Source organism: Neodiprion virginianus, chromosome 7, assembly GCF_021901495.1.
Source record: "Neodiprion virginianus isolate iyNeoVirg1 chromosome 7, iyNeoVirg1.1, whole genome shotgun sequence".
Taxonomy (NCBI): Eukaryota; Metazoa; Arthropoda; class Insecta; order Hymenoptera; family Diprionidae; genus Neodiprion; species Neodiprion virginianus.
In genome coordinates, this window is record NC_060883.1 from 23,132,265 (window position 1) to 23,151,477 (window position 19,213).

The 19,213-nt window shown below is 41.1% G+C and overlaps 3 protein-coding genes across 5 annotated transcripts in view; 1 reads left to right on the top strand and 2 right to left on the bottom strand.

Moving 5' to 3' along the window:
• The window catches only part of LOC124308961 (hemicentin-2), a 162,578-nt gene extending 151,454 nt beyond the window's left edge, over positions 1-11,124 (bottom strand). For all 3 annotated transcript variants that reach the window (XM_046772156.1, XM_046772157.1, XM_046772155.1), the window contains exon 1: positions 9,663-11,124. In XM_046772156.1, coding sequence (XP_046628112.1) covers positions 9,663-9,756 — 94 coding nt within the window. In that variant the 5' untranslated portion in view covers positions 9,757-11,124. The remainder of the gene's footprint in view (positions 1-9,662) is intronic.
• Positions 11,125-14,480: 3,356 nt separating this feature from the next.
• LOC124308970 (28S ribosomal protein S17, mitochondrial) lies at positions 14,481-15,323 on the top strand. The gene is made up of 4 exons (XM_046772170.1): positions 14,481-14,642; positions 14,733-14,849; positions 14,929-15,005; positions 15,102-15,323. The coding sequence occupies exons 1-4, from the start codon at positions 14,505-14,507 to the stop codon at positions 15,268-15,270; spliced, it is 501 nt and encodes a 166-aa protein (XP_046628126.1). The 5' UTR covers positions 14,481-14,504; the 3' UTR covers positions 15,271-15,323.
• Positions 15,324-15,420: 97 nt separating this feature from the next.
• On the bottom strand, positions 15,421-19,196 carry LOC124308958 (RNA polymerase II subunit A C-terminal domain phosphatase). Its single transcript, XM_046772152.1, has 7 exons — positions 18,443-19,196; positions 18,060-18,363; positions 17,717-17,961; positions 16,754-17,624; positions 16,492-16,659; positions 16,133-16,394; positions 15,421-16,062 (listed from the first exon to the last, which is right to left on the bottom strand). Exons 1-7 carry the CDS (start codon positions 18,667-18,669, stop codon positions 15,767-15,769), a joined length of 2,373 nt encoding a protein of 790 aa, XP_046628108.1. The 5' UTR covers positions 18,670-19,196; the 3' UTR covers positions 15,421-15,766.
• Positions 19,197-19,213: the final 17 nt, after the last annotated feature.

Below are 19,213 nucleotides of genomic sequence, written 5' to 3' on the forward strand. Positions count from 1 at the left end.
AAAATCTCTTTTCTATCAGCCTTTGTTCGTCGTTCGACTCTCTGCTCGTCTCTTGACGTCTTCCTGACAATATCGTCTCAACGTGGTTTCAATCGTATCATTTCCGACAGTGTCTTTTGTTTCGATAAGTTTTCGTTTATTTTACGTTTCGTCGATTACTTGTCGCGTTACCTCTGCGTCGATGTCGGTCTTCGAGCCGCGGTGCCTAAGTTTCGTGATTCCCAACGAATCGTCGTCAGTTGAGGTTTCTTTGTCAACGGTTGAACGTCACCTCGACACGCGTTGCTTCATTATTTTAAACGTTGAATCAGCTTCAATTAATCAATATTCACAATCCGAATCTCAACCACTTCCTCAAATCAATTGGCTACGATTATAATTCATACGTTTTATATTCCTTTGAAATGATCTGAAACGGAAAGTCTCGCGACTGATCGATGTCGAACTAACATCGAGTTTTATTATTTCGTTTTTTACGATAGGTTCAAAGTCTACATTCCGCCCCGGTGAAAACTCCATTGGCGAATGATCCAACGGACAGAGGAATCAGCAACAGATTGGACAAAGCAATGGGATGGGTTGGTTACGACGATCCAAGGGAAAGCAAAATCCGCGCGGGCATTCACGCTGGATATCATGAGTATCAATACCACAAAACCGGAAATCCCAGGGAACATGAACGCGCCAAGGATCAATGGGGTGTCGTCACTGGCGGCGCGAGAGATAACTTGCAGAAATATGATGCACAGCACTAATCGGCAGGAGTGAAAATGAAGGCGAAATATATATGTCCGCACATGATTAACGTACCATATATCTAAGATATTTGCTTTTTGCTCGTGATGAAACGAGAAATAATAATTTTGCTTCAATTTCCTACATATTGCACTCATTTATATTCAATGCGTACCGAATAAATATTCTGTGTATTTCAATAAACGTGATATTTACGTAAAATTCTGTTCCTCGAAGCTTTCCGATTTATAATTTCAGTATGTACAGACTAGTGTGAAGTTTTGCAACGAACTCTACAACGAAATGAAGAGGAGAAAAAAAAATTTTGGTTTAGTTTTTTTCGCTCATATCTGTCACTGGCTATAACAGAACGCGTAACTATGTATAATCTTACAAAAAAAAATCGTTCTTTGTGAGGCTCGGTTAATGAAACCCCTAAGTTAACTTTATACATCAAATTTACTAAACAAAAATAATTAAAATATTAACGAATCAATCGCTAACACCGCATGTGTGTATATACATATATAAATATAATAGGATTACGTTCGTACGAAGAGGATTTAGAAAAAAAAAAGATTAATCAAAATGATTATTGTATTCGAAACAGTTCTTGTGTTGCAGCATAAATTTTCTTCTCACATCCTGTGCACTGTCAATCATTTGTTAATTCTTGGCCAGAAAAATAAAATTCATTCGATACATATGAAAAGATTACAAAATATCTCGATAGAAAAATTGCAAAAAAAAAAAAGCACGATTCACTGTACGTTTAATACAATTGTTTCAATTGTTAGAGAGAAACATTCAGAGTCGTATAGAATGGAAAAAAGAATGAAGAAAAAAAAATAAACAAAGACACGTTTCGGTAATTGAACTAATAAAATACATAGAACGAATATTAATCTCAATTATTACAGAGGACCTATGGCGTGAGGGAGAGTGAAAGAATAAGTGAGAGATACGAAATAAATGGTGTTAATAAAACTTCCCAATTGATTCGGCGTCTTTTTTTCGTCCAAGACAGCACACGTATAATTATATTATTACGTCACATATGTAAGAGAATTATATCAGCTACGTCATGTCGAGTGTGAAAAGAGAAAGAGAAAAAACCTATTCCACGAATACCAAATTCTATAAAATCTGTGAATAACAAAAAAAATACTTGCATAACACCGTCGCGTGTGTGCAGAATTGCAGATACCTGCATTGTACGTATAACCAAGCCGTAAGTGCGGTGATTTTATAGACACTGCTGGAGGATAAACGCGTGTTTGCGTACATGCGATGTATGTACGAATATTCACGTGTGAATACACCGACTAATCGTGAAAGCATTAAGGTAAATATTGGACATTCCCAGGGCGTGTGGGTATGCAGACAATGGTGGGCATAATGCGTGCATGCGTGTATGTGTATATCATTTTTAATTAAACAATAATAATTCATCTACGGATGACGGTGATGATGATGATGACGATGATGATAAAAATAAAATTTTACGGCATATATGCCATGAATTGAGGTAAAAATGATTAAATCGAGCATGAAATTTCTGCAGGTGGTGAGGAAATGACGGAAGGATGATGATGACGATAAATACTTGACGTACCGGAGTTTAGAATTCTCTCTTTTCTCTTCAGAGATAATATCAGACAGCTTAATAATAATTAGTGTTAATAAACGTACGTTCGGATATGGTTAAATAAATGTATTGTCATCATCATCAAATTTAAGTTGAACCAAATATGTTCGTACAAAAATTAAAAAAATTTTTTATCGATCGTTATTTGGCTCGGCTGAAGTTTTTGATAATAATAAAAAAAACATTTATATCGCCGTATCCAAATACAAGTTTTTTTTTTTTTTTTCTCAACGGTGATAATCAACTCGTTTCTCAGTTTTATAATCAAGACGTAGGTATAAATTTTCGTTATACTTTGTTCTTCGATCGAGAAAAGAAGAACAAATTAAAAATAGAAACAGTACATACATCGGTATATTTATTTTTACTCTGTTTATTGTTAGTCGACGCGAAGAGCAAGATGTTTTGTGTAATATTCGAGTTCACAGCGCGACCCTTTCCTCGATTCCGTTTATCGCCGCACGAAATCGGGCAAAAGGAGGAAACGAAGGAAGGAAGGAAGGAAGGAAGGAAGAAATGAAAAGCTGATGAGAAGAGGGAGAGAGAAAGAGAGACGCTGTTGTTTTTATTAAGACGGCTTCCTCTGGCCGATGATGCCGGTTGAGCGACCCCCGAGAGCGATCCTCCCCCCCCCCTGCCCTGCCAGCCCTCATTCCGCTCATTTATTTCATTGTCGTCCCCCCCTTCCCCCCGGTTAAGGCAAATAACAGTATAATTGTTATTTGGAAGAACGCCACGGTTCTCCCTATTCACCCTGTCCCTTTTAATAGACAGCGGTAGACTGAGAAAAATTTCATTTGTTGCCGTAACTAGAAAAATTCCGTAAAACAAGTATCGTTAAAAAAAAAAAAAAACTGTTCGAATATTATCGGAATTAGGAAAAACGAGGTACGCGTAAACATTTTCCGCTATCGTCGATCCTTTTTTGGTTATCGCAACGCTGAATCAGTTCCTGAGGTTTACTCGACTTTTTTTAGTCAGACAAGGCTTTGACGTCAATTTATTCTTGAACGTGCGTTAAATTTTCGCAACGGTTGCAAGAAAATATAGCAAAAGTGATCGTAATGAGATAGAATAGTAACGAATATATAGACTTTCCAGATTCGCAATCAGCGATCCCAAAACCGGTAGAAAATCATCTTGTTATTGTTGAAAGTTGACTGATCGCAATAACGTGCGACTCGTGGGGGGTTAAATATCCAATAATGAAAATTCTTAAAAATCTAAACCCAGAGTGGGCCGTCAGATTTCGCTTCTAACCTTTTTTGAGCTATTTGAAGTAAAATAAAAAAGTAAATTAAAAAAAAATAATAATGAAAAAATGTCCAACTTGGAAAGAATAGTCAATATATATTTTTTGGCTCACTACTTAAACATTTTTAAATACATGACACGAGATTTTCAACAATTTCTTACCATCATATTTCCAAACCCAATTAGTTATCAGCAATTATTTCACCTTTATGAATAAAATATTATACATACGTACGCAACGCAACGATGGATAAATATAGCGAGCGTGATTTTCGAACGCCAACGCACAGACAAGCATGGAAAGAGGAATGCAGGTCCATTGTCATATTATCATTAGGTTCGCGCTCGAATGAGCGAGCAAAGCTAGTTCGATTCTACGGTTGATAAATCAGCGTTCGTTGCATTGCGTCGCATCCTCTCCTCTCCTCTCCTCTCTCTCTCTCTCTATCTCTCCATCTCTCTTTTCCGCACAACTCGACGAACATTATTAGCAGTATGCAATATGCGCGGATATCCGTGAACGCAGGAAGTGTGTCGTAATAAAATCTGCCAAATCATACGTCGCAACGTTTACCGACTACGAATAATATTCTACATATTATAATAAATAAACAACGACACTCTGTACGTACAAATTCGTCCCAACACCTGCGAATGATTTGCCAATGAATAAATTACACCACTGCGTCTGATACGACGATACGAAAAAATAATCTAACGTATGTGCACGCGCACGGAAGAGAAAGAGAGAAGAGATCAATCATTTTTGATATGTTTCTCTTTGTTGTTTCTAGGTACGTACCTATGTGTGATAAATTGTTATCAATACTTTACACCGCAAAAGCCACATTCAACCGTCGCACTGCAGCTGATGCGGCATATTTTATACGTCAATAATAAAACACCATCTCTTTTACATTATATATACCTATACGCGTGCATATTGAATATTTTTCATACGTAAACGCGGCGTTAAAAACGAATATCAAACAACCGCTCGTCACAGTACTGTTGCAGATTGATCGGTCATGTTAATTGTTATTTCACAACGATTACAACCCCTCCCCCCGCAGCCAGTTACATATCAAACGCAAATTATTGAACAATTAATCAATTACCTAACCGTCATATGTCAAATGAGTGAGCCTAGACTATATATGTGTATATATGTATATTCATACGTATAATATTATCGTGAAACCTACGAATTATCATCATTCTAATAATTATTATCATTATTATTATTGTTGTACACATATAATACAATGCAAATACACTGTGTATTAATTATTCTATATTATACATATGGGCTATTCCGCGTCAACCGGATCAGTCATCTCTCAGATATTTTTTTAATTTGGCATGTGGATTGTGTGTGAGGAGTTAGATTTTTGTGCCAAAGCGCGAATCTCATAATGCAAAATTCGATTTTTTATTAACAATAACAAATTAGACTCCCATTTTTTTCAAAAATTCATAACTTTGGCAAAAAATTAGATACAATATATATTTTTTTTTCAAATTACGCGGAAAGCTCCATAGAGTTTAAAAAAAAATACGAAATGGTAAAAAAAAGTTGTTATCAATTGTTTATTTAACAATTAATTTTTCAAAGATTTTTAAAACAGTGACTGACACGATCAAAAAATTTTTTTTAAATTCTGACATGTTCCTTGAACTGTACTACAACCTGTGAATTAATTCCAGAGGGGTGTTTTTCTTCGTTTTTGAGTAAAAAATCATTAAAGGTGTCGATGCGCGTGAAATTGTGGCGCGCCGAGTCTCTACGTAATGGCGGGCGGCCGGTTGCCGTCCACCGCTACCCCGCGGTGGCGTCGCAGCGTTATTTTAGAGTCATTTTCACGATGTAGGACATGATTGAAAAATCTGAAAAAAATACTGTACCTTCACAAGGCCTGCTCAAAGCGATAAGTGTAGTTTCAGGAATGTGTTTTTCACCGTTTTTTTATTACAGAGATTCGAAATACACACCATGAGAGTGCACATAAATGATAATAATTACATAACTTGCTACTTATTTTAAAATAAAAACACATTCTTGAAACTTCACTTATCGCTTTGAGCAGGCCTTGTGAAGGTACAGTATTTTTTTCAGATTTTTCAATCATGTCCTACATCGTGAAAATGACTCTAAAATAACGCTGCGACGCCACCGCGGGGTAGCGGTGGACGGCAACCGGCCGCCCGCCATTACGTAGAGACTCGGCGCGCCACAATTTCACGCGCATCGACACCTTTAATGATTTTTTACTCAAAAACGAAGAAAAACACCCCTCTGGAATTAATTCACAGGTTGTAGTACAGTTCAAGGAACATGTCAGAATTTAAAAAAAATTTTTTGATCGTGTCAGTCACTGTTTTAAAAATCTTTGAAAAATTAATTGTTAAATAAACAATTGATAACAACTTTTTTTTACCATTTCGTATTTTTTTTTAAACTCTATGGAGCTTTCCGCGTAATTTGAAAAAAAAATATATATTGTATCTAATTTTTTGCCAAAGTTATGAATTTTTGAAAAAAATGGGAGTCTAATTTGTTATTGTTAATAAAAAATCGAATTTTGCATTATGAGATTCGCGCTTTGGCACAAAAATCTAACTCCTCACACACAATCCACATGCCAAATTAAAAAAATATCTGAGAGATGACTGATCCGGTTGACGCGGAATAGCCCATATGCGTATAATAGATAAATCGCTATCCTCAAACTGTGGTAATAATAATAATAATAATAATAACAACAACAACAACAACAACAATAATAAGCTTCGGAGAGTGGGGGATGGTTTACTTGCAGGGATCGGAAGCGTTTCTCACTGCTACGGTATCTCCTTCTCCTCATCCTCCTCATCTGCTACTAAACTTTATTGCTCTACTCTATCAAAGGACGAGCGAGAGAGAGAGAGAGAGAGAGAGAGAGAGAGAGAGAGAGAGAGAGAGAGAGAGAGAGAGAGAGAGAGGGAGAGAGACCCTGGCCTTTGTTACCCCGGGTGGTTATGTGAGCAGTTTGAATCGACCACTTCCGGTCCGTCGAGGAGACGTTTGACCCTAATTATTATGTCGCGTATGTTGGTGCGGCATGAAATTACAACAACATGTTAAAATATGCGGCGGTCCGTCGTTGAGAATATCGCGTATCATATTATCCGTGTCTTTCAAGCCGGTGAATAAAAACCACAAGGCTGAAGTTGGGTAACGTTAAAAACAACATGATGGGAATAAATCGTTGTTCTCTTAGTTTTAAAACGAATTTCTGACGAGTCGACTTTTCAAAATGTAAGCGTGTATTTTTCGTTACGATTTACCGGCTTGAAATTTCATCGAAGTACTTGACGAGTTTTTCCTAAACATCCGTCGTGTTAACGTAACGTTACTAAACTTCGACCTTGTCAAAAATCATCGTTACACGATTTAAGACGTGGTTGAATTTTGCGATGTTGATGTAAAAATTCATTTGCAAGAAAAAAAATCCACTACCTTTGCAGGATTTATTTTACCCAATTCAGTAATCCATAATTCAAGCAAAATTTAATCGTATTATCAAGATGAGACTAAACTTTTCGAAAATCGTTGTAAAAATTTTTTAAATCAATCGTACTTGTTTCTATGCGTTGTTACAATCAACGATACTAACTTCAATATTGCGAGTAAGCAGGATGACGATATCATAAAAAGAAATGTTAGAAAAATCGGCCAACACCTTCAGTGATAATTTAACACTAACACAAAAACTGTTTTATTCATCGAATATAAAATCGAGCGAGAATTTTGCAATTTTCAATATATACGTATAACAATTCATAATAATGATAATATGCAAAAGATAATTTGCATTTTACGGTCAACAGCGAGAGACTAACTAGGCTGCACACACGAAGCTTTCTGATCGGCATCGAAATAGAGCGGCAGCAACGTTTCGCTTCGAAATGCTGCAGCGAGCGAATTCAGAGAGATAGAATCGAATGGACAAAATCCAACCACCCCCGCCTCTCTCTCTCTCTCTCTTTCTCTCTCTACCAGAGTAATAAATAACATTTATATATCGGAGTCGTTATACATATATGCATAATCCACCACCACCACCACCACCAGGGTGGCTGCAGGCGTTGACTTTGTTTATTTCTGATTAATTGGAAAATACGGATACTGCGAGCGTTGTTGTTGTTGTTTTTGTTTCTTTTTTTTTGTTATCATTATTATCGTACGAATATGCATGCGTATGGCGTATATTTATTACTCTCCACCCTGAAAGCTCCGGTGTTACATATATATTATATGATTTGTATAATGCAACATGTATTATTATTATATAATACATTATACACCGCTTAGGACGTGCAGCAGGAACAGATGCGCATAGGGCTGTGTTTTAGTCGATTTTGCAACAAGGCTGAAACTAGCAGCAGTCAGAATTTTCAGCCAAACGTTGTAACGTTTATTCGAATACGGTAATGAAGAACGAGAATGAAAACTTTGTTAAATATCTACGAGGCTGAAGTTAGGTAACGGTTATCGTATCGAGAGGTTGACAAAAAAAAAATTACTACATATTTTGCACGTTTAGAATAACTCAAGAAGCTGAATTTATAAAGTCTCAGTTTATTCGTGCCTTGTTAAAACGGTTTACGAAATTTCAGGTAATCCTCTAAAGTTGCAAAGTAACGAGTATTTTTTTAAAGACGCATAGTTACAATAACGTTACAAACTTAGGTCACGACGTATATCTCTAACCCCCGAGAATTAATAAGAGGATGAAATCAAGCTGCGTTTTTGGATTTCCAAAAAGTTTAACACGTCTGGATGCTCTAGCTTCACCTTTATAATATTTTGTGGAATAATTTAGAGAGTAGGTCTAGAAATAAATGCGAAACTCACACACAACATGCGTAACACACGTGTACATGCGTGTGTATAAATTACACAATCGCAACAAACTAATGAAATAATTATTACACCGCGAACAACATCCGCCCTGCAAATTAGAAACCACGAACTATAACGATGTTTAATACGTATGATACTATACGAGTATATCTACGTTACGCACACGTTTTATACGTGGGGGGAAAAGAGAAGAAGAGAAAAAACCGTCGTCTACTATCACACATACGATCGTGCTGTGGATAAAGTTTCTAGTGTTTTAATTCATAATTATGCTGCAGGAGGAGGACGGAGATCAGACTCCAATGATATTTCAGTGTAAACTTTTAATCAGCAAAATTATTCACCGACGACGACAATTCGCACGTAGAGGAATGTCCTGCGGTTGTTTTCAATACGCAATCTAAACTAGAAAAAAACAAAAAAAAAAAAAACAAAAAGAAAAACGACGGGGAGAACAGGCAGTGAAAAGCCAACAGCACCCGAGTTGGTCTCGTATATTTTGCGAATATGAGATTGAGAGAGAGAAAGAGAAAGAGAGAGGCATCGTCTGCGGCCGACGTGAGCTGCGGTTGAACGAAGCGGCGTAAAATTTCTGTCGAGTGGTTTACACTTGACTGTAGAGAAGCTTTTTCAACAAACAGTTCAGGTCGTTCGTTTCGTCCGCGTCCCCAACCTTTCGCGATTGTCCGGGCTAATCAATGCCCTGAAAGTGCACCCCCACCCTGCCCTATTCGTGATTGTGCAAAAGAGAGACGAGGAGAGATAGAGAGAGGGAGGGAGGAAAAAGTTTTCACCCTCTTTCATTGCCGCAGCGCATCTTCGTTGTATACACGTGGTTAACAATTACCCGCGTGTGACGAGCGACGATCGAATAGCTCCGTGACAAATTCAAGAACATTTCCTCGAGATTTTCAGGTAATTCAAGAACATTAAAAAAAAAACAAACATTTGCAGGGCACAAGAAAAATTCAATGATAGTTTCCAGGACTTTTGAAGGGCAAGCAAAATTTAAGGATATTTCTAGGGCCACTCGACACTGTGAAAATTGACAGCGTCCTCGAAAAAGCTGGAAATCAGACGTATATATTCGAAAAAAAGGGAGAATAAATGTTTACTCACGTGCCGTGTCGGCGACTTCCGGATGCAGGGCGAGCAGCAGGGGAAGCAGGAGAAGCAGGGCGGCACGGACGGAGGTATTCGGGATTCGTTCCATCACGGCATTTCACTCTCGGGGTTTTTCTTCCGCCCGAAGAAGAAGGAGAAGAAGAAGAAGAAGAAGAAGAAGAAACACAGGGGAGAGGGAAGAAGAATAAGATGCTGAGCGATCTCCTCCTCCTCTCGCCACACTCTCCAATAAACGCTGGGGCGACGAACAACAAGCACACTTCACCTCACCACGATGCTCGATCAATTATTACCGCGCACTGTTTACTCACTGCCGACGGCGCGACGTAGGAAGAAAATAAGCGAAAATTTAACAACACACAAAACAAACGGAACACGCCAGTCCGAGACGCAGGAACGGTGGATCAGGAATCGGCGACCTGAACCGGCAGCATCGCGCCGATTTATTTACACGCACTCACGAGATGATCGCGGCCACGACGATGCTGCGAAAATATTTGCGGAAACGCGAATTTGTTAGAGCAACGGTTTTTCCTCACGCTCATCTTTATCGCGTCAGCGTCTGGGTTGAAGTTTCATCCCAGAGTAAGGAACAACGCGGCTGCCGATGGTCGGATTCTTCTTTGTTTTTCTTGCGTCGAATCGAAGCAATCGAATCGCAGTTGCCTTCGTTATGTTTACGTATTATATATTCGGGAGCGGCGAGACGCGTGCACGACACAAACAACAACAACACAACAACAACAACAACTACACGTAGAAAAGAAAAAGAAAACACTTTAATGGAAGATACTTATTACCCTGTTACAGGTCGGTTACACGCTGCCGTTGCTGCAGCATCGTACGATCGTATTTTGTTTTTTTGTTATTCGTTAGCGATCGTCACTTCTCAACTCGCAGCGTTCGATACTCGAATACTCACCACGACAGGCAATTGTTTTCTAACAAATCTAAACTGACCGTCTATCAATGCGCCTTACTTCACACTTGTCTGGACCGCTTCGCAATTATTATATTTTCGAATAAAACGAAACTGACCGATTATTAATGCGCCTTACTTCACACTTGCCTTCACTTGCTTCGCGACGAATTGTACAAACATCCATCCGCCGTTGCAACCGTCGATCATCCGGTACAGAAACGACGATTGAACGAAGAGCGGCGTCGACGCGTCCGCAGCCCTCTAGAATCTCCGTCCAACTGAGTAAAGGGATGGGCGTGGAAACTGGAAGAGGATGAAAATCGGGGCGATCGGACCGTCGCTGCGGTAACGACGAAAATAAGAAAGAGACACGCGACCCGTTCGGCTTCTGGATCTGAACTGAACGCAAGGAGGACCAACGAAGCGGGCGAGGCGCGTCCGTCGCCCACCCTTCTGTCCTCCGATCATCCCCCATCCACCGAGCCTCGACGTCTGCGCGGAAGGCCCGAACGCAACTAAACGCAACGGCAACCCCAACCAACGCAACGCCCGACGACGAGGAAGAAATTTCGCCCTCCCGGCGTCGCCTAGGAGCGACTCGAGCTGCTCCTAGGTGCAACTTTCCCCGCGAGTCGACGTTTAAGCTCTCCTCCTCCTTCCGGGACTCTCTTTACGTCCTACCTTCATTTTTTTTCACATTCTTCCTTGCTCTTTGTTTTTTACGAAGGGTTGGAGGGGGGGGGGGGGGGGCAAAGCTGCGATTCTTTTTTCTACAGCTGGAGAACCTTTTCACGTTGTATCGCAGCGTGTTCTCTTCACTTCTTTTCTTGGCGAATTTTGACTGACAATGAGAGACGGAAAATACGAGGGTGAAAACTCGCCTCGAGGTTTATTAGATGAAATTACTAATCTGCACCACCCGACGGTTATACGCTGTGGCGATTACTTCGAGGGTCAGACTTACGGTCTGAACGTTGCCGCGTTTGAGAGCGATAAATTGCTGCAATTTTCTTTAATTTTGGCAACATTCCCGGCTAATGTTCTTTATACGCACCTATAGCCCTATACGTATACGTACTACAAAAACAGGACGAAGTTTACTTACTTTCTTTACAGAGGGATTTTTAGGGAAAATAAAAAAAAATAAAAATAAAAACAAAAGTAGGGGAAAAGAATCGTCATACTAATCGTGTAAACAATGCTTTACGCAATTACGCGAAACAACGTCTCACTTTTTGCTCCGCCCGCGGGAACGGAACGCGCACGGCCTGGTTTTCTTTCTCTGCACGCCTTTTGTTAATGGGGCTTTACATTATCCTAAAGAGAAGCCCGGCAATGGCTAGAAGGCTTTGAACAAAACAATTTCTGCACCTCGTTTATTCAAGTTAGAGAAACCTACAAGGCGAGCAACGGTTGTATTGTCTACCATGCATCACCTGATGAAAAATATTCGTATTTTTCGGTGCTTTTGAATGACCCCAAGCAGGCAGAAATATTTTCTCGATTTTACGTTAATCTATAGTACGTTAATTACTTCGAATATATATGCGCCATTTCTGCTCCGGCTCATCGCTGGAAGTACTTAGCGCGAACAGAACGCCAGGGCAAACAAGAAAAAAGAAAAACACTCCAATACGCTGCTCGACCCATTTCGCCATCTCAAGGACGCGATTTACTTCCGCACAGCAAGCAGTGCTCGGCTCGTGGATCGGGGGATAATAAGAATTTCCCACCCCAAGTCTAGGTCACGCAGTGACGAGAGATGCTCGTATTAGTTTACGACCCAAGCTTCCCTAGTTTCGCCTCGAGGATTGTGCGTAGGTATACAAAGTCCAGCTACTACACTACCCACCAAACTCATTTATACCTACCTGCAGGTCGGAAGCAAAAAGCCCAGTGGCGAAAACCAAGACGTTCGAGGACTACCGGCTCGTTACTTTCGGCGGTCGAGTCAAGGGACCAAGATTCATGCAGGAAGCCGCGGAAGGAAGAATGGAACGAGAAATCAACGTCCCGTAACGACACGACGAGGTCGCCGCCTTATACGTGTACTACACGCGTGCCGCCTTGCCTTTGGCTTTTGGAAACGATACATAGAAAAAACTCCCGGGATAAACGAATTGACGATCCGACCTTTCGTCTTCCCCTTCTCCCTCCTCCCTCCTCCTCATTCTCCGCCGCCGATGAAAAAAAGAGACTTCGGTAAGGCGTGTCCTGCTTTCTTTCCAACAATAGAATTGACTCCGTCGACTGTGCTCGTCCGGCCGAATCAAGTCGCTTTGAGTCGAAGATAAAAGCTTTACAGGACACACTTCGCGGACCTTTGTGGAACCGCGTTTTGGATAGTGTAAGGCTCCCGCGGACAATGTACATCCTCCCTAGGACGAAGCGTGCCGGAATAGTCGGTGGAAAGTTGTCAGGACAGGATCACGGACGAGGATCGGCAAATATCGCTCGAGCAATTTATCGTACATAGAAACTCTCGACTCAAGGTTAATTCCCGGACGTATAGCTTTTTCCCCCGTTCTTTATCCCTCTCGCTCTCCTCCCTCTTTGCCTCGTCGACCTACACTGTCTCCCCTCGTTTCGAGCCCGGAATACAAAGACTTGCCTCGTTTAATCCGCCCTGCAGAGAGCCATTTTCATTTCTCGTCAACCCTGTTCCTGGCAAACTCTACATCCACCACCCCCCACCCCTTCACCCATCCGCAGCAACCCATCAACCCGCCTATGTATACTTTCTTCGCCAACATCCCGGCGTCGTTAAGGCCTCGCCGTCTTACTCGAGAGCGTGATCGCTTCATCCGCCGACTCTCAACTTTACTCTCGCGACTTACCTCTATACGTGCCTCATCGTCTCGTCTTTCCGCAACTTCCCATTCGCCAGCTCCTTATCCAGTTTCCTGGGCGCTTGTATCCCCGATAGATTCAACCGATGTGTGTGTACGCCCACCTGCGCAAGGATACCGTAGCACGTCGTTATTAATTATGGAAACACGTAATTCAGAGCGCCATTATCGAAAATCAGAGTTATGCCGTTAATAGTTTGAGATTAATTACTATCAGAGTTGCTGGTTCGTCTCGCGTAACGCGTCGTTGCTGTTACTACATCACTCCTGTTGTGAATAATCGCGTATCGCGAACGACTCATTGTCAGGTTATGCAATCGTACTTGCGGGTAAGCTTTGCGTAACACGCGATCATTCGAGGGTGTTCGATTTCCGACTAGATATATGTTTTTCGGATATTCCAACTTTGAGGAACTGTGAACTCCGATCGTTTACAAGATTATTAAGCTTCGGGAACCAGAAAGCTGCAAATATTTACCCTGCTGTTATCAAATAGAGAAAATCGCAGCCGCTGTTTCATGTGCGCATTTCAGTTCTCAATCGTCGTAGCACTGACGCAACAGGTTATTACATTCGTTGATGAAACATGCCTCTTTAAATTTGGCCCGAGCCATAACATTGGGGAAAAATCACTATTTTCTTATTTTTACAATTACTTTGAAGGAACGAAGATTCCAAAAGTATGTTTTGTCTTATTACGACTGACCGAATTTCAAACAATTCCAAAGTCACGAGGTACCGGTTTCACCTCGGCATGAACCGTTACGGTAACGTTACTAACTTCAACATGGTTATATCTGAACATAGAAATAATGAAGCAACGCGTTATTTTAAACATAAAGCGTGGTTACTAGGTTCTAAATCACAGAAATCACCTGTTTTCATAGCTTGATCCAAAGTTGAACTCCGAGCGTCATCTACTATTTGATAAGTCCCTTTTGTTTTGCCGCATCCGATGTGGCGCTACCTCTTCGTTTTAGCGCAAACTTAATAACAAAAACTGAGCCCCTCTAGCAGCCCAATCATTCCTCCCGTTGGTTAGTTTGTTGTTCAGGCTTATCAAAGATGGCGAAAGTCGCGGTCGCAGCGGTGCAAGGGAAGAAGGCCTTGTCTCTGTTACTGGGAAAGTGCGTTCCCTGTGTAAAGCAAAATGCCTCAAAAATACGGGTTCAGCATTTTAAACTCGACACAAACCTTAACATGGTACGTACGTTGTAATCCGGTATCTAAATCCGAATTGCGCTGATCGTGTTTAAGGTTATGTTACTCCTTTTCCTACTTTTTGGGTTCCAGTACTACCGAGAGAACTCCTTCTTCTACGCCCACGATCCCCAGGCGTTGTGCAAACCTGGAGACACTGTTTTGATTAGGGAATTGCCCAGCAAAGTGACTCGCCTCATCACACACGAGGTTCGCATCACTCGTTACATACAACCTAATAAGTTTAAATGCTGCTTTTAAGTCGGATCATGTGTACGACAAATTACAGATCCTGGAGATAGTTTATCCATTGGGTGACGTAACGGATCCTGTGACTGGAAAGAAGGTTGTTGTAGGCAAATACAGGTGCGTTGAATCCCACTTTCCAGCAGATTCTCCAAACATTTAAAAATTTCGTAAATTTCTGTTTTGTTCATTATCATTTCTACTTCTTTACTCCAGGGACGATATCAAGGCAGAGGACAAATTGTTTGGAAGAACAGAGTCTGCTTTTGATTATGATAAAGCACCTCCGAGGGGAAGCCAGGAGGATAAACGTGACTTCAGTCACAGAGAAACGTACACGAAGTATCACGAAGATCCAAATGACCCACAACCATATGCCGTATAAATTTGCAGTGTCACATCTTACAAACTAGCTTAAAATAAATGTTGATACATAAATTACAAGTCTTTTCTATTCCCCTCTAATTTACCGTATTCTTGAACTCATATGAAACTGCAGTCATAGCTTAAAGTTCGGTAAGAACTTCTTCTGAGCTAATCTTAACTGGTACTTTATTGGATTCGAAGTTTCAACATTCATATCACAAATGTTTATAATTTAAAGCTTCTAAGTAGAATATTCCAGTCCTTACCTAATAATGAGAAAATCAATATTGGTAATTTCCACTTCCTGGATCGAACAGTGGCTGATCATCTTGCTTACGTGTCTATCGTTTGAATTCTATCCAGATAAACGATAAACGTGAGATAATGTACAAATGGCTTCTTTGTTTGTAAAAGTGTTCTGCATAGTGGTTTTCTTGATGAAGACAGGTTGTGTAGAAAATAGATCTCATCGTCGATGCATAATTCTAATTAAAGAAACACTTGAGAGTGTTTACTTATTCAGACAAGAATTCTCGCTCCAAAGCGGCGCCCATTTCGTTCCATTCACCATCATCCTCAGTTGCAGCCACCTCCATAGAATCCTGAGAGTCATCTCCCAAGTCGAAGCCATCCAGGGATCCTTCGCCTCGTCTGAACCTTGTCAAAGGATCATCCTCATCATCTGGGTCATCTTCGTCCTCATCACCATCGCTTACTTTTTTACCTTCCGTAGAAGAGTTATCATCGAGTTCTTCTAAGGTACCAATTTTTCTTCTCTTGCTAGTCAATGCTTCCTCATCTTCGCAATCCTCTGAGAAAAGAAAATGCTGAGTAAATATTTGACAAATTGCTTCCAAACAGAAAATTTGATCTTCAGTCACCATTTAACGAATCCGGCGTTGCCGATCTACGTCGACGGTGTTGTGTTTGGGATGTTTCAATTTGAGAAATAGGTGCAGATGTTTCTAGCTCTTGGTCACTCATATCTTCCTCCACCTCTTTGTCCATATTTGCAATCTCCTCTAGTGTGAATGACATGAGGGGATTTATGCTGTCTGCAAACCTGTCGCCCCCCTCTGTCTCTTGGTCGTCAATTCGGTCTGGACTGCTGCAGTGCGGCGGGGGTACCCTGGATCCACGAGCCTGCATTGATTCATTTCAATTCACTAGGAATATTTTACGAGAGCACAAAGAAATAGTTTCGTTCCAAAAACTGGCAAGATCAAAGAACTACACGTACCTTCTTGGTAAGCGGATAGAGACGCTCATCAACACATTCCCATCGCTCTGCACAAGTCCACAGCCAATCGGGATTCACTATTTTCACTTGCCACATTCTTTTGGCTGCATAAACCTTTGCCGTTCCTGGTTTTATCGCCACCAAATGCGTCGTGTTTTCCTGCAGATCCTGAGAAACATTACAAAAAAAATCACCACAAACGTAAAGGCAATTTTTTGTGAGGAACTTCAAGAAACAATTACCATTTTAATGAGTTACGTACCTGAGATACTTCTGCGCCAAGTGCTCTGGCAACTTTGTAGGCTCGGCTTTGATGCAACTTTTGATGGGTAGCGACTATGCCGCTAAACGTGAGTCGCAGTCCCTTTAAAACTCGTCCTCGCACCCGTGGGATGATATCTCGAAGGCTCTTGTTGGATTCTGCATCAGTCTCCTGCTTGCTGTAAAATTCTGCGTGTATTCTGCGCAATATGTCTTCTAGGTACAGAAGATAATCATCGTGGTCCTCTAATTCCTGTCTCTTCTCTAGATCTTTAAAGCTCTCTTCTTCCGCAGCTTTTCTTTTGACTTCTCCTGACTCGACCAGTTTCTCGGGATCACCTGATACCAATTCCTCCTTTTTTGGTCCCTGTTCACCAACAATCGCCGAATCTTTGTCTGCATTATTTGCTTTTCCCTCGTCTGGTTCTGTTAGCTTCTCACCAAGTTCAGGGGCTTTACTTTCCACAGTCTGTTCCTTCTGTTCTCCCTCATTAATCTTATTCGGTTTCAATTCTGCAGTTTCTACTTGAAGTTCCAGTTCTATTACATCTTTTTCCTCCTTTGTTTCATCCTCAGTTTTCTGTTTGTTAGAATTCTCCTCAAGTGTTTGAAAATCTTGGCAGTCGATATTCGGTAAGGCTCCATTTTCCGTTACTTTAACTCTAGTTTCCGACTCATTTATCTCATCCAAACTAGTGGTTTTCAGTTGCGGAAATTGATCCCGTTTAGCAAGTCCTGGTGGAGCGTGAATGTCCCCGCTGTGGCGAAAGAAATGGTAGGGTTTTACCTGTACCAAATTACCACAACCTTGCCAGACATCCTCTCTATCGTCTATAATGCAGACCATAGAATCGCCGCAAGGAAACAGGGCCCTGCAAGTGACATATAAATAAAATATTAATAATGCTAATTTACTTCTCATGTAAGGAGAAACAAAAACCAATAAAACAAGTATTAGAATTACTTAAGGTTTGCAGTTTTAGATGCTGGGTCGAAACACTCATCTCTCGAAAGAATCCTGTGAGAAAATAGTACCCCATCTTTATCGAGTAGGGCAGCCACGGTATGAGCATAATTTCGAGCTCCGAAAGTACAAATGTGCAATTCGTAAAGGCGACTCATTTTGGCAAGAAATTCTCTTGTTCCAGGCCTTAATTTTGTGTGATACCACGGAGAGTGAGGTCCGTAGAGTTGAAAGTGGTAGACATCCTGAGAAAAACAAAAAAGAACACGTAAATAGAACAATGTGGATACTTCTCATTGACAAATACGTTTCGTTTATGGTATGACCAAATAGTAAATATTACTTTCATATCAGGCGGAACGTTGTCATTGGTAGTGTGGACTATCGTTTGATCCAGATCAACAAGTAAAGCCAATTTTCTATCTTGCAACAAACGCTTTTCATCTTCTCTGCCAATTTTCTCCGCGAGTTCAGGGCAAACCTTAAGTTCAGGAACGGAGTGCACCATAGGTACACTAGCCTGGGAAGTGACCGCGTTCTGCCCATCATCCCCAGCAAATTCTTCCCGAAGATCCGCACCGCATTCGGCGCACAGATCTTTCATGACTGTAGGATGTTTGCATCCCTCAAGCAACAAAACCTCTTGCCTGTAGAAAAAAAAAAGGAGGTGAACAATGGCGCTTGGACGAGGCAGGAATTCTCAGGAAATTTATTTTTTAAGGTTACCCGGGCTGAAGAACGTCGCCTTCGTTTGCGAGGACTTTTATAACACGTCCAAATTTGGAGGCGCGAAGCTTCTTCTCCGGATCTTTGGAAGGTTCCCCGCCAACGGATACGCTGCGGTAATGGAGGACAACTCTGCCAGCTGACACCATCGCGTTCATCCCGACCCTCCACTTCGTGATCCTACCTGGTTCTCCACCAGCCGGGAACGCGATCTTCACCGTCGCCATGTCTACCCAACACCAGGATCTTTGTGTCGATCATAAACCGATTTGACAGATGACACTTAGCCGAGTAGTCAACAACGCTGATGTTAATTCCGATCGCTTTGGTCCGGGAGGTTCTTGTTTAAACACACTTTGAAAACCGATCGAACGACGGGATTATTTTTGCGCGGGAGCCGCGTTTTCTCGGCCGCTATAGTTCGACTAAATTTATTTACGTACCTTTACATGCGTGTGCGCGCACACACCACTCGCATTTTCGAGTCGGACACGCACCCACACACACAAATCACACAAATACATCAGAATCCTCGCTGCAACACGGTCTACATGCGACGATAGAAGGGCAATTACTGTTTTAAAAAAACATATGCAGACGCCATCGCGCTCTAGAGGCCCAAATAATAAGCAATTAGAGGTGCCGTCCTTTTACATCCATTTTCTGATGCAATATTCTGACACAATCGACAGTTCAAGTGATTTCATTGGTTGGATCTAACGGAATAGACTAATGAAATCACGCAGTGTCGTATTGTGTCGGAAAATTGAC